Source organism: Phoca vitulina, unplaced genomic scaffold (genome assembly GCF_004348235.1).
Source record: "Phoca vitulina isolate PV1807 unplaced genomic scaffold, GSC_HSeal_1.0 scaffold117, whole genome shotgun sequence".
Lineage (NCBI taxonomy): Eukaryota > Metazoa > Chordata > Mammalia > Carnivora > Phocidae > Phoca > Phoca vitulina.
This window is the reverse complement of record NW_022589820.1, coordinates 922,179-936,150: the sequence shown is the minus strand read 5'-3', so window position 1 is coordinate 936,150 and position 13,972 is coordinate 922,179. Positions and strand designations below refer to the sequence as shown.

The 13,972-nt window shown below is 46.1% G+C and overlaps 1 protein-coding gene across 1 annotated transcript in view; it reads right to left on the bottom strand.

Moving 5' to 3' along the window:
• The window catches only part of DGCR8 (DGCR8 microprocessor complex subunit), a 34,556-nt gene that overhangs the window by 12,078 nt on the left and 8,506 nt on the right, over positions 1-13,972 (bottom strand). Inside the window, exons 4-9 of the mRNA XM_032398538.1 lie at positions 13,631-13,773; positions 13,186-13,468; positions 10,479-10,676; positions 10,117-10,218; positions 9,264-9,362; positions 7,113-7,195 (exon numbers count right to left, since the gene is read on the bottom strand). Coding sequence (XP_032254429.1) covers positions 7,113-7,195; positions 9,264-9,362; positions 10,117-10,218; positions 10,479-10,676; positions 13,186-13,468; positions 13,631-13,773 — 908 coding nt within the window. The remainder of the gene's footprint in view (positions 1-7,112; positions 7,196-9,263; positions 9,363-10,116; positions 10,219-10,478; positions 10,677-13,185; positions 13,469-13,630; positions 13,774-13,972) is intronic.

Here is a 13,972-nt window from a genome sequence, read left to right as displayed (position 1 = left end):
GGTGCTGATGGGAAAAGCTCCAAGGAAAAGGCTGCAGCCACAATGACCTTGCAGACTGAGGGCAGGAGGAAAGGTGGAGGACGAAAGAACAGAGCACAAAGACTGCCAGCTGGTCATCATTAAACCATGCACCTCCAACAGAGAAGAGGTAACCACCGGCCTCTGATCACCAAGTGTACCCTGATCACAAAGTGTGAGGCAGTGACAAGGCTGATGGTAAAGTCTAGAGAGAGCTTGCAGCCCTCCAGGTGCACATCCCATTGCATGGCCACATATGAGGAGGCCGCAATGCAGGTGGTAGGACTGCGAAGGGCAGCTGGGACAGAGCAGGGAACTGGAGCGACAGGCCACTATGCAACACACATATCCTGCCAACGCTGGAGGAGCCATGGAACACACCCTAGGTCCCTGTGCTGGCCAGAATGAAACTGGGTGGTCCCTGCTTAGGGAACTACAATGGTGCTAAACACAAGTGAACTAAAACTAGAGCAAGCACAGAGACTTTCAGATTTAAAAACTGTAATGAGCTGCTTATTCATTCAACCACCAACCAAGGAAGATGCTGGTATCTTAGAGGCCACAACACTAAAGAGAGACTGTCTTGGATGTTATCTTGAAACCAGGCATTCCTAACGCTTGTTCTACTAACCCTGGAGAATTTTCCATTATCTCAACATGTCAAAAAATTTTCAAGTCAACTGTAATTTACTGAGTTACTTTAAACTTTACCATAATAGCCACAGGCAAGGGGTGTGTGTGTCCTGCAAGATACCCCATTCCCCCCACCACCGGTGGCCAACAGCAGAGCCTGCTCAGATAAGCTGCTGTGACAAAACAAAGTTCCCATCCTCCAAAAAGGCTGCTGGAGCCACACATCCCCTGCCTGCAGAATAGTCTAGGAAAGTCACTGTTATGGGTTGAAATATGTCCCCCCACAAATTCATATGTTGAAATCCTAACTCCCAGTATGCCATTATGTGACCTTTTTTGCAGACAGGATCCTTACAGAGGTAATCAAGTGAAAATGAAGTCATTAGGGTGGGCCCTAAGCCCAACACGACTACTGTCATTACAAAGAGAAGATTTGGAAATAAACACACAGACATGGAGAAAGCCTGTTACTAGTTATCTTCAACAGCTATCTCCAAATGAAGGAAAGAGGGCTGAAAGAGATCCTTCCCTCCCAGCTCCCAGAGGGAACCAACCCTGCTGACACTTTGATTTTAGAGGTCTAGACTCCAGAATTGTGAGGCAAAAAATTTCTGTTGTTTAAATCACCCAGGCTGTGGTATGTTGTTACGTCAGTCCTAGCAAACTAACAAAGTCACTAAATAGACAGCAACAAAAACAGCAAGAACAACAAATCTTGGGAAGGGGAGGTAATCTGACATCCAGAGTTGCCACATTACTTAAAGTGTCCAGGTTTTGACAAAAGAAATTATGAGATATGAAATGACACACAAATGTATATGCCCTACAAGATGGGAGAAAGCCATCAATACAAACCATCCCTGAGGAAACTGGACTTACTAAAGACTTTAAATCAGCTATAATAAATATGCTCAAAAAACTAAAAAAAAAAACAAACACACCATGTCTAAAGAATTAAAAGAAAGCACAAGAACAATATCTCACCAAACAGAATTTCAATAAAGACATAGAAATTATAAAAAAAATTCACTAGAGGGGTTCAAAAGCCGATTCGGTCAGAAGAAAGATCAGCAAACTTAAGACAGGCAAATCAAAGGGCAGGCAAATCAAAGGGGTGCCTGGGTGGCTCAATCGGTTGAGCTTCTGACTCTTGATCTCAGGGTCCTGAGTTCAAGTCCCATACTGGTTGGGTTAATATCCAGTCTGAGGAACATTTAAAAAAAAAAAAAAGAGGAAAAAGACTAGTGACTACGAGGTCTGTGTGTCTATGAGACCTGTGGGATAGTGTGGGAGTATACCTGCTTACATAATAATGGGAGTCCCAGAAAGAGAGGAGAAATAAAAGGGCAAAAAAAAAATATGTGAGGAAATAAAGGCTGAAACTTCCCAAGGATGAAAAACATTACATATTCAAGAAGTTCAACAAATTCCAAAATAATAAGCTAAAGAAATCTATACCTAGACATACCTGTCAAAGACCAAAGAGAAAACCTTGAAAACAGTAAGAGAAACAACTCATCAATAATATGACTCAGTAAGATGAACAACTGGCTTCTCATTCCTTGTAGAGGCCAGAAGGCAGTAGGATGACATATTCCCACTATGAAGAAAAAGAATGTCAACCAAGAATTCTATAACCAGCAAAACCATGCTTCAAAAAAGGGAATCAGGGGCACCTGGGTGGCTCAGTTGGTTAAGCGACTCTGCATCGGGCTCGCTGCTCCGCGGGGAGCCTGCTTCTCCCTCTCCCACTCCCCCTGCTTGTGTTCCCTCTCTCGCTGTGTCTCTCTCTGTCAAATAAATAAAAATCTTTAAAAAAAAAAAACAAAAAAGGGAATCATTAAGACATTCTCAGATCAACAAAACCTGAGAGAATCCACTGCTACCAGAACTGCCCTCCCAGAAATACTAAGAGCCTTCCAGCTGAAATAAAAGGAACACTACAGACTGTTAACAAACTGAGGGCACTACAGAAGGTAAAGATAACTATAGTAAATAAAAGACAATATAAACACATACTATTTCTACCTGAATTAAAAGACAACTACATAAAGCAATAATTATAAATCCATGTTTATGGACACACAACATACAGAGATGTCATTTGTGACAGTGAAAGCATAAAAGTGGGGGTAAATAGAGCTATACAGGAGCGAAGTTTTGTATATGATTGAAGTAAGCTGGCAATAGTCCAAGCTAGACTGTTTTTAGTTTAGATGTGACTGAAATTCCCTAGGACAACCACTGAGAAAATAACTAAAGTATCTAAGACAAAGAAGACAGTAATGGAGGAACTGAGGAATAGAAAGACATAAAACAGAAAGCAAACAGTGCCGTGGCATACATCAATTCTACCTTATCAGTAATTACATTTCAATGGACTAAGCACCCCACCCCCCCAACCCGCTGAGAAACAAAACAAAACAAAACAAGTCAATAAACTGAAATTAAAACAGGTGCCTGGCTGGCTCAGTCAGTGAAGCATACGACTCTTGATCTCAGGATTGTGAGTTCGAGCCCCATGTTGGGTGCAGAGATTATGTAAAAATGAAATCTTTAGGGGCGCCTGGGTGGCTCAGTTAAGCATCCCACTCTTCGTTTTGTCTCAGGTCATGGTCTCATGGGTGCTGGGATTGAGCAGGGCAGCTCCACGCTCAGTGGGAAGTCTGCATGGGGACTCTCTCCCTCTGCCCCTCCCCCCACTCTCATTCACTCTCTCTCAAATAAATTAATTCTTTAAAAATAAAATGAAATCTTCCCCAAAAATTGCCTAAGCCCTCAGATCAAAAGGCAGAGACTGACAGAAGGATAAAAACAAAACCCAATTATATGCTGTCTATAAGAGACATGATTTAGATTCAAAGTCACAAATAGGCTATAAGTAAAAAGAAGGAAACACATATCACACAAAGAGTAATTAAGAGAGTAGGAGTGACTATATCAGATAAAACTGACTCTAAGACAAAAATTGTTATTAGAAATAAAGGATATTTAATAATGACAAAGGGCCCATCTATCAAGATGACATTAATATCATAAACATTAAACAGAACTGACTTCTAGTTTCAACACTTGACACCAAATGAGTGGGTTTCCACACCAAGCAGTTCTAACGCTAACTGCCAGGAGTTGGAGCAGACTCCACAGGTTAAGGGCTCAGTCCCACAAGACTGTTGCCATCACTTGACCTCAAGTCCAGGTTGTCACCTGTGCTCTGACTGAGCAGCTGTACAATACCGGTTCCCAACCCTTCCTCAGCTTCAGTAATTTTCCAGAACAGCTCACAGAGCTCAGGACAACAGTTTACTTAATAAAGAACTGGTTTATTACAAAAGGATATAACTCAGGAACAACCAGATTGAAAAGATAAATAAAGTATAAAGGGGTACAGAACTTCCATGCCTTCTCTGAGCATGCCACCTTTTTTAGCACCTCAATGTGTTCATCAACCCAGATGCTCTCTGAACCCCTTCAGTTTTGTTTTTTTTTTTTATGAAGGCTTCACTACACAGGCATAACTGATTACATCACTGGCCATTAGTGATTAGCTCAACCTCCACTGCCTCCTAAACACACACACACACACACACACACACACACACAACACACATGGGAAAGGGGGGGCTGAAAGTTCTAACCCTCTAATTATATGGTAGATTCCACAGGCAACCAGCTCCCATTCAAAGGGATGGTCCAAAAGTCACTTTATTAACATAAACCCAGGTGTGGTTGAACGGGATGTGTTGGGGGAATCTAGCTGGCTCAGTTGGTGGAACATGCCAACTCATGATCTTGGGGTCTTGAGTCTGAGCCCCACGTTGGGTATAGAGATTACTTAAATAAATAAAATATAAAAAAAGAAAGAAAGGGGTGTGTTAAAAATAAGAAAAGACATTCCATTCACCTTTATCAACCTGCAGCTTTTTAAAGAACTGGGGACAAAAAACAAACATTAATATATTGTAGAAGCTCTGCACCAGGAACCAAGAACAAACACCAAACATATACCTCTTATTATATCACAATACCACAAACATGTATGTATCTAACAACAGCCCCAAAATACGTGAAGCAAAAATGGACAGAACTGAAGGGAGAAATAATTCAAGAATAACAGCTGGAGACTCCAGTACCCACTCTCAATAACAGACAGAAGGCAGGGCACCTGGGTGTCTCAGTCGGTTGGGCATCCAACTCTTGATTTCGGCTCAGGTTGAGACCTCAGCGTCGTGAGACTGAGCCCCGAGGTGGACTCGGACTCCGTGCTGGGCATGGAGCTTGCTTGGGATTCTGTCTCCCTCTGCCCCTCCCCCACCACGGGCGCGCACACGCCCACTCTCTCTCTCTCTCTCTCAAGGAAAAAAAAAAAAAAACAGAAGAACAAGGCAGAAGACCAACAAAGATAGAGAACAAACACCATAACCCAACTGGACCTAACCGACACCTGCTTCACCCAGTAACAGCAGGAAGTGCACTCGCCTCATGCACACAGGTAACATTCTCCAGGGCAGACTATATGCTAGGTCCTAAGACAAGCCTCAGTGAACTTAAAAGGACTGACTGAAATCATACAAACTATGTTTTCGAACCACACTGGAATTAAATTAAAGATCAACAACTAAAGGAAATTTGGGAAATTCACAAATATATGAAAAGTAAATATTCCTAAAATGACCAATCGTTCAAGGAAGAAATCCCAAGGGAAATTAGAAAAATACCCTGAGATGAACGAAAACAGAAACACAACACACTAAAGCTTATGGCCTGCAGTTAAAGTAGTACACAGAAAAAAATTTATAGCCATAAATTCCAGTATTTAAAAAGAACACCTCAAATCAATACCCTAACCTGAAAACACTAGAAAAGAACAAACTAAACCTAAGACTGGCCAAATAAAGTATTGAAATAAAGGCTAGAGCAGAAATAAATGAAATAGAAAATTAAAAAGGCAATAGGAAAAAAAAAACAAAACCAGAAGTTGGATCGTTGAAAGATCAATGACAGTGACAAACCTTAGACTGACCAAGAGAAGAACAGAGGGAAACTACTAAAATCAGGAGCGAATGCAGGATCAGCACCACAACCTTACCAAATGAAGCGGGTCATGAGGGCACACTATGAAAGATGTATGCCAATGAATGAGATAGCCTAGAGCAAACGGAAAAGTTCCTATAAAGATACAAAGTCCCCACACCAGCTCAAAATGCAGCAGGAAATCTGAAGAGAAGTACACGTGAAAATTAAATAACGTAATTAAGTAATGTCAAAGTCCAGTCTAAACTCAGATGGTTTCACTGTGAATTCTACCAAATGTTTAAAAATTAATACTAACCTTTCACAAACTATTGCACACAAGAGAAAAGAACATTTTCACCTCATTCTGTAAAGACAGTATTCCCCCAACATCACACATTACAAGAAAACTACAGACCAGTATCCCTTATAAATATAGCTGCAGAAATCCTTAACAAAAAACCAGCACGCTAAATCCAGCAACACATAAAACTTAGGTACACCAAAACCAAGTGGAATTTGTCCCAGAATCCAAGATTGGTTTAATATTCAAAAACCCACGCAATATACCACTAATATGAATAAAGTAAAAGACAAAAACCACACAATCATCTCAATAGAAGAAGGAAAAACATTTGACAAAATCCAACATCCATTCCTGAAAAAAACTCTCAGCAAAACAGAAGGAAACTTCCTCAATCGGATAAAACCCACAGCTAACACAGCATGGTTTAAAAAGAAGCCAGTCAATAAAGGACCACATGTCATATGATTCCACTGATATGAAGTGTCCAGAGCTAGCAAATCCATCAAGACAGAAAGGAGATTAGTGGTTGCCAGGGATTGAGGGGCTGGGGGACACGGAGAATTAGGAGTGATTGCTAATGGGTACGGGGTTTCCTTTTAGAAAGATGAAAATATTCTAAAATTAGACCATTGTGATGAAGGCACAACTCTGAATATATGAAAATCCACTCAAGAGTATGGTTTAAAGGAGCAAAATGTATGGTATATACAGATCAAAAGAGCAGTTATAAAAAAGAAAGCCTTCTTCAGAGTTTGAAAAGCCCTCACTACAAATAACCATAGATTCATATCTACCCAAAAAGGTTTACAAGTAGTTTTAAACAGTTCTTAATACAAAGAACAACATAACTTACAGACTCTGTCTCAAAGATTCCCACCATGGATCTACAGTCAGGGGAGAGGTGACTGTGCACATTCTTTGCCACCCATTACAAGACACAGGGGGCAAAAATCTCAGAAAAAAATGACATTTCCCCGCCTTGCTTGCACAAAGACAAACACGTTTCCCTTTATGAAATATGAACAAACAAAAATCACCTGGAGCTTGGATGATTTAAATCCATACCTGCACTAGCCTGGGGGGTGGCACAGACACTGCCTTGGAGCCACAGGTCTAGACAGAGCAGGATTATGACACTCACCTCAAGCTCTTCACTGTCTTTGGGCTTCTCCTCAGAGGTCTGTTTGACAAAGTCAGGGATAAGGATCTCCAGCGTAGCTCGGGCTACGAAAAGAAAAACCCCAAGGGTGAGGGCTTGGACCCAGCTTGCTTCCTGACTCCAGAGCAAGCTGCACGCTGGCTCCTGCGCAGGGCCAAGGTTCCCATGGCTCAGAGGGAAGCAAGGGCCCTGGGGAACAGCACTGCTTCCGAGGCAGGGAGAGCAGAGGATGGAGGAGCACATCCTGAGCAAAGGACGCAGTGGGGCAAGTGTTAGGCTGTGGGCAGCCTCCTAAGCCACAAAAGCTGCATGTACTCTTGCCCTGAGGTACTTGTAGCAGGCAAGGCAGGCGAGCTCTGTTTCCAAGAAATCACGGTGGTGGCGTGCAGGCAAATGGCTCAGCAGGACCCAGGCCAAGTAGTGAGGCCTGAGGACTGAGCAGGCTGCTGTTGAGTACGGGAGGGAAAAGCAGCGAGACTGGACGGATACTCTTGAGAAAGTGTCTGCAGGACGGAGGAGAGGGATGGCTCAATGCTGAGCACAGATTTCTGAATGAGCAGGGCTGCCACTCACCACTGGGGTGGGGAAGTGGGGAGTGCTGGGGAATGGGGAGGGGTAACAATCTGACCCTACAGAGTCGTAGGTGCTAGCAAGTGAGATATCTAGAGAGCAGCTGGGATCTGGGCAGAGGAAGTGGATCCTCACACGTGGGGAGAGCAGAGCCCTACTGCCAGGACGTTTCCACCCCCACAATGGGCCCTACTCTGAACTATTTGCCCCATGACCTTGGTAGCACTAGTTTGCTGAGCTGAAAAAGCCTTTTGGCACAATCTCTCTAAAATGGACAGCAGGTCTTCCCGGAGAAGGGGTGGAGTGCATGATCCCAGCACAGCCTCACAGAAGGAAGGGCAGAAAGTAACATATCCTCTCAATCATCCTCAGCATATACCACAAAAGAAAGCAACTCCAAGGTAAACTCAGAGTCACATGAACAAAAGCACTTTCACCACCTGAGACCTGGTAAGAATGTGTTGAAACTGACATACTTCATGCCTGTACAGGACAGAGTGCTTTGGAAGACACTACAGCAGAGGTAGAAACCTTAAGAATAGAACTGTGGGGGGCACCTGGGTGGCTCAGTTGGTTGGGCGTCTGCCTTCGGCTCAGGTCATGATCTCCGGGTCCTGGGATCGAGCCCCACATCAGGCTCCCTGCTCAACGGAGAGTCTGCTTCTCCCTCTGCCCCTCCCCCCAGCTCATGCTTTCTCTCTCTCAAATAAATAAAATCTTTTTTTTTTTTTTTTTTTTTAAAGATTTTATTTATTTATTTGACAGAGACAACAGCGAGAGAGGGAACACAAGCAGGGGGAGTGGGAGAGGGAGAAGCAGGCTTCCCGCAGAGCAGGGAGCCCAATGCGGGGCTCGATCCCAGGACTCCGGGATCATGACCTGAGCCAAAGGCAGACACTTAACGACTGAGCCACCCAGGCGCCCCTCAAATAAATAAAATCTTAAAAAATATATAAAAAGAATAGAACTATGGGCACCAGGCCTGAGGTGCACCCCCAACACCCACCCTAAAATGTGCTTCACTTCCAAGAAGAGGCCAAGTAACCCTGATGGTGAGGCAGAATGGCTTCCCTTTTAACTGGAAAACACAGGCCTTCCCAGGGATCTGACAGGCTACATTCAGTGAGTGGCAGTCCCAAATCTAGAGATTGAAGGACTCAGGAATTCATCCTCTCACATGTCAAAACCACTCAAGAATGCCAACAGTGTGAAAATCCACCTCTTTGTTATCTAGCATGCCCACGTTTTGCACGGTTTACGAACAACCCCACTCTAGAATGTGTGCTCACCATGGCCCAGTGAGCTCTGTGAGCAGTGGGGACAAGGGCGGGAGATTCTGGCCCAGCTGCCACAGAGCAGAGACGGTTTGAATTTTCTAGTTTTATTTCTCACATTTTACTTCCTCTATTTGAGTCTTTTCCAATGAGCACATACTTTTAAAAAACCAAGTTAGAGGATTACATAAATCAAATGGATCTGCCCCACCCCCAGCCCTCCCTAGCCAAGGGGAGGGGCGGACACTGTGGGCAGCATGGGTCTCTGATACCCAAGCAGGCACATTACCAGCTTTATTCTTCGCAAGTTTTTTGCTGCTTGCAGTTCCAGATCCATAGGTCACACCATCAATGGTCACCGAGGCACCAAAAGGCTCACTTGGGTTCTCTTAAAATTAAAATCACGGTTTTAAAAATACTTGCCAAGACAATAAAAGCGCACACGCACGCACACATACAATCTGCCAGCACCAACAGACAAGGCGGGGTCAGGGCTACTGCTGGAAGGCAGAGACGGGGGCTCCCTGAGGCATGGAGATAGGGCCAAGGATTGGTCAGCAGGCAGAGAGCATGCCAGGAAAACTGGGAAACGGGGGACCATAGGTTCATAAGCTGGAGGGGAAACAGGAGGCCAGAGGCCAAGCCACCAGGGACAGGGATCAATGTCTGTGAAGGATGGACAGAGGACTGTGAACAGCAGAAATGCTGAAGCCAAGGGAACAACATTAAAACAATGAGTGACTCCTGGGTTCAGGGTTCTACAGGGAAGACAAACTAGTTTTCACAAAGGTGTGATGTGGATGGTGACAGGAGAAGGGCTGGTGGGAAGTGTAGGCCAGAGGCCCCTTCATCCACCTGGGGGCAGGTGGAGACAGTGGGGGGCCTTCCTCAGAGCAAGGGATGAGAAGAAGGTGGGAGTGGGGGGAGTGTGGATAAAGAAAAGGGGAAACAGGGGCATTTGTCCTCAGAAGGGACACACAGCTGTGAACACGACCCGCCCACCTGCAGCGTGCTTCTCCCCGCCCTGCCCTTTCACTTCTATCCCAGCAGAGTGGGGTTAATGATCAGTTCCCGCCTCCCCAGCTGTGACCCCAGCGAGGTGTAGGATTCTTCAGGGCCGAGACGAGGAAGGTCAAACTTACCACATTCAAAGAAATTATAAACGGGGCGGACCTTGAGGACGCGCTGCATGTACTCGTGCAGGATGCAGACCTCGGACTTCCCGTTGGGGTTAATGACAAACTCTGTGACAAGAAGGCCTATCTCAGCAACAGCGTGAGGACCTGCCGCAAGCTAGCACTCGGGACCTGGCACCATCCAAGTTAGCGACTCACTGAATTAGGGGCTCACCACCGTGAACGTAGTGCACCTCTGCATTCGTAGGGTAAACATAAGCTTTGAAGTAAATCCAACTCGCACACAAAGCATATGTTCTAGGACCATCAAGTGAAAAAGAACAGGATAACCAATCTGCCCAAGATAAAATTTATGTGCCCCAACTCACCTTTCTTTGTGGGTGCATCCTGCACAGACAGAGTGATGAGCTTCTGATTGGCCGGCAGGATGGGCCTCTCGGACTCGGCCTGTTTCCGTTTCATTTCTCGGTTAAACTGCCGCCGCTCGGCCCAAGTCCTGAATTTCTTCACAGTGACTTGCTCAAAGTCAAAACGCTTTTCCAGGTAGTTCCGAAATTCTTCAAGATCTGTGTGGATTTACCAGAGAACAAAACTGCTAACTTCCAACCTAAGAGTCATGTTCCCTCTGCCCAGTGAGTAGGATGGTGACGGGCTGCCCATCAAACAGGCCCCGCCATGCCATTCCCCACTCCCCTTTCCCTTTTGAAGGGCAAACAAAGCAAAGGATCAGGTCCTTTCTCTTTTCTTTTTTTAAGATTTTATTTATCTATTTGAGAGAGAGAGTGCGCAAGAGAGAGAGCACAAGTAGGGGAGAGGCGCAGAAGGAGAGGGAGAAGCAGGCTCCCCGCTGACATGGGGCTCGATCCCAGGACCCTGGGATCATGACCTGAGCTTAAGGCAGACACTTCAGACTGAGCCACCCAGGCGCCCCTGAACCAGGTCCTGTCACTCAAATTACTCAGGAAGGTCCCTTATGGACAAATTTCTGAGATGCTCTTTTAGTCTATTTGGAACAAGAAGAAAAAGAAAAACCTTTAAAAAAAAAAAAAAAAAAACCAGATGGCCTTCAAGACTTTTCTCCCTGTATCAAAACAAGTACCACAGCAGCCGAAGCACTGTGCACCTTGCGCTCTTCCCCTCCGGCCATCCTGGCTGCCTGCACACTCAGCAACACACCCAGGCAGCTGGGGCCCTGGCACCTGTCATGCCTCTCCCCACACAGCCCCTGGCCCAATCCCACTGCTCACCACCCACCTCCACTCAGTGAAGTTCCCAGGGGCCTCCTGCTTTTACTGTTGCACCCACTACCCCTCTCGCTCCCAGGATATCCTAGAGGGTCACATCACCCTCACTGGTTTCTTATGCAAGTGTAAGCCCTGAGGCAGGGACTCTTGTGGTTCACACCGAGCCCTAACAGCAATGCCTGTGGAAGTAGAGGGAGGAAGTCCATGTGCAAGACCGAGAAATACATGGTTAAAACACAAGGCTGTGAAACAGCACCCACTTAGTTACACACTAAACCACGTATTTCTTTACATGTGAATGCAGGGAAAGAAGTCTGGAAATAAGTACAAGTGGTCACCTCTCCAAAAGGAGTAAAATTAGAAGTGAAAGAGAGGTCTTTTCCAAAAAACTAGAACACATTCAGGTGTTACATGTGCATAAAAGATGGATTTGAGGGGCGCCTGGGTGGCTCAGTTGTTAAAGCGTCTGCCTTCGGCTCAGGTCGTGGTCCCAGGGTCCTGGGATCGAGTCCCACATCGGGCTCCCTGCTCGGCGGGAAGCCTGCTTCTCCCTCTCCCACTCCCCCTGCTTGTGTTCCTGCTCTCGCTTTCTCTCTCTCTGTCAAATAAATAAATAAAATCTTTAAAAAAAAAAGATGGATTTGAAGAAAGAAACCCCCATTACGTTGAAGTCTTAAAGCGAAAACTCTTGGGGCGCCTGGGTGGCTCAGTTGGTTAAGCGACTGCCTTCGGCTCAGGTCATGATCCTGGAGTCCCGGGATCGAGTCCCGCATCGGGCTCCCTGCTCGGCAGGGAGTCTGCTCCTCCCTCTGACCCTCCCCCCTCTCATGCTCTCTCTCTCTATCTCATTCTCTCTCTCAAATAAATAAATAAAATATTAAAAAAAAAAAAAAAAAAAAAGCGAAAACTCTGTTCCAGCTGGGTCCTTAGAAAAGCCCGGACACATGGACAGAAGACAGGGGCAGCTGACGTGGATGGGGAGGGAGGCAACAGGCAGGCAGGTTGGGGGAAGATAGCAGTCTGTCCGCAGGGGGAAGCTGGGGGCCAGTGACACACCCTGCCTTTCCCTAGATGCCTAAGGCTCCAACCAGCCCTCTCCACCAAGGCCCCTCCCTCAGCAGTGGTGCACCCCCCCACCCCGCCCCAGCTTTTCTAGGCTCCACACACTTAAGAGTTACAAGGAAGGCTGGGCAGCAATATTCAGACAATAGCTAAATAGCAAAAACCAAAATCCTGAAAAGACAAAGTTCTCTTTGAATTTCAGCAGGTGGGCTGAGAGAGGTTGGCCACCACTGTAGAGACAACTAAGAATTTCACGGGTAGGCCTAAGCTAAAAGACACAGAAGAGAGAAGAGAAACACCAATACATAGCCAAAAGCAATTATGGGGTTGAAGGGGGAAACATCCACAGAATAGTGGCTGTCTTCCAGTACTGAATCTGTGGATTGAAGAAGTTCATTCTGAGTGCATCAAGACAGATCAAAACAATGCCACATGAGCACATCCTACTGAAAAACCAAGATTTCAGGAAAGGTCACAAAAGTAACCAGAGAAAAACGCCAGTGTGCACTGACAGTAGCCATCTCCATGGCAGCCCCGGCCATGTGGGGCCTGCAGACCCAGGCAGGTTCTAAGATCAGGGAGACAGGCATTTCCAACCACGAAAGAGTGGAGAGAGGTCCCCAGAAGTTCCTTCCTCACAGACAAAAGCAGGAACAGGTGGCCTTCAGCAGGAGGAACGTGACCCCGGGGAAGGCGTAGAGTGCAGCCACATCCCTGCAGATGGATCCCAGCCAACAAGGAAGGAAGAAAGTTCACCCCAGAAACTTACCAACTGATTCGTCTTTGCACACCTCAACCTTGGCCTTCACCTGCCCCAGGGCCCCGGGGGCAGCCTCAGCCCCCAGTGGGTCCTTCTCATCGAGGGCCCCCGAGTCAGCTCCCATGGAGTCAGGCTCTTCCAGGGGGAACTCCAACTCTGCAGATCGGCTCAGGGGCTTGACAGGGGACACTTCCCCACTGGGGGTGAGCTCACTGTTTTGCTCTCTTTCCTCATTGTCCTTCATTTTCTTGTAATGGAGACAAGGAATGCTGCTCAGAGGAGGATCATGTTTCTGTGGATAGTGAAATTGCAACACAGATTACAAGGATGACCTCAAACCTCTGAACATCTGAAGCCTTCCACTTGCCTCTGCCTGGCTAGCATGCAAACACAGCGTGTGTATGTTCAGTCTGCAAACTTACAAGACTAAATTCATGACTGATGCATCCCCTACCCGTATGCTTCCCGTTCCCAGGAAGTACGGCCTGGACCAGGTGACCACCCGAGACTCTCTGTGTAGGTACACCGGGACTCCGGAGTTATGGAATGTCATGATCCACCCGTCGGGCAATGGTTCTGTAGGAGGACGGCCACGACCTGCACAGAAGACAAGAGCATCCTACAATCACTTCAAAAACACTTTGAGTTGTAGAGATGGCTTCAAAATTATGACACATGGCAGATAAAAATAGTAAAGTCAACCAAGGATTGATTGGAAAGAACCTCTAAGAACTAGGGGAGTAGAGGAGTACCCTCCCCTCCACCAGACAGAGCCTACCCAGCCCTGCCTGCCACT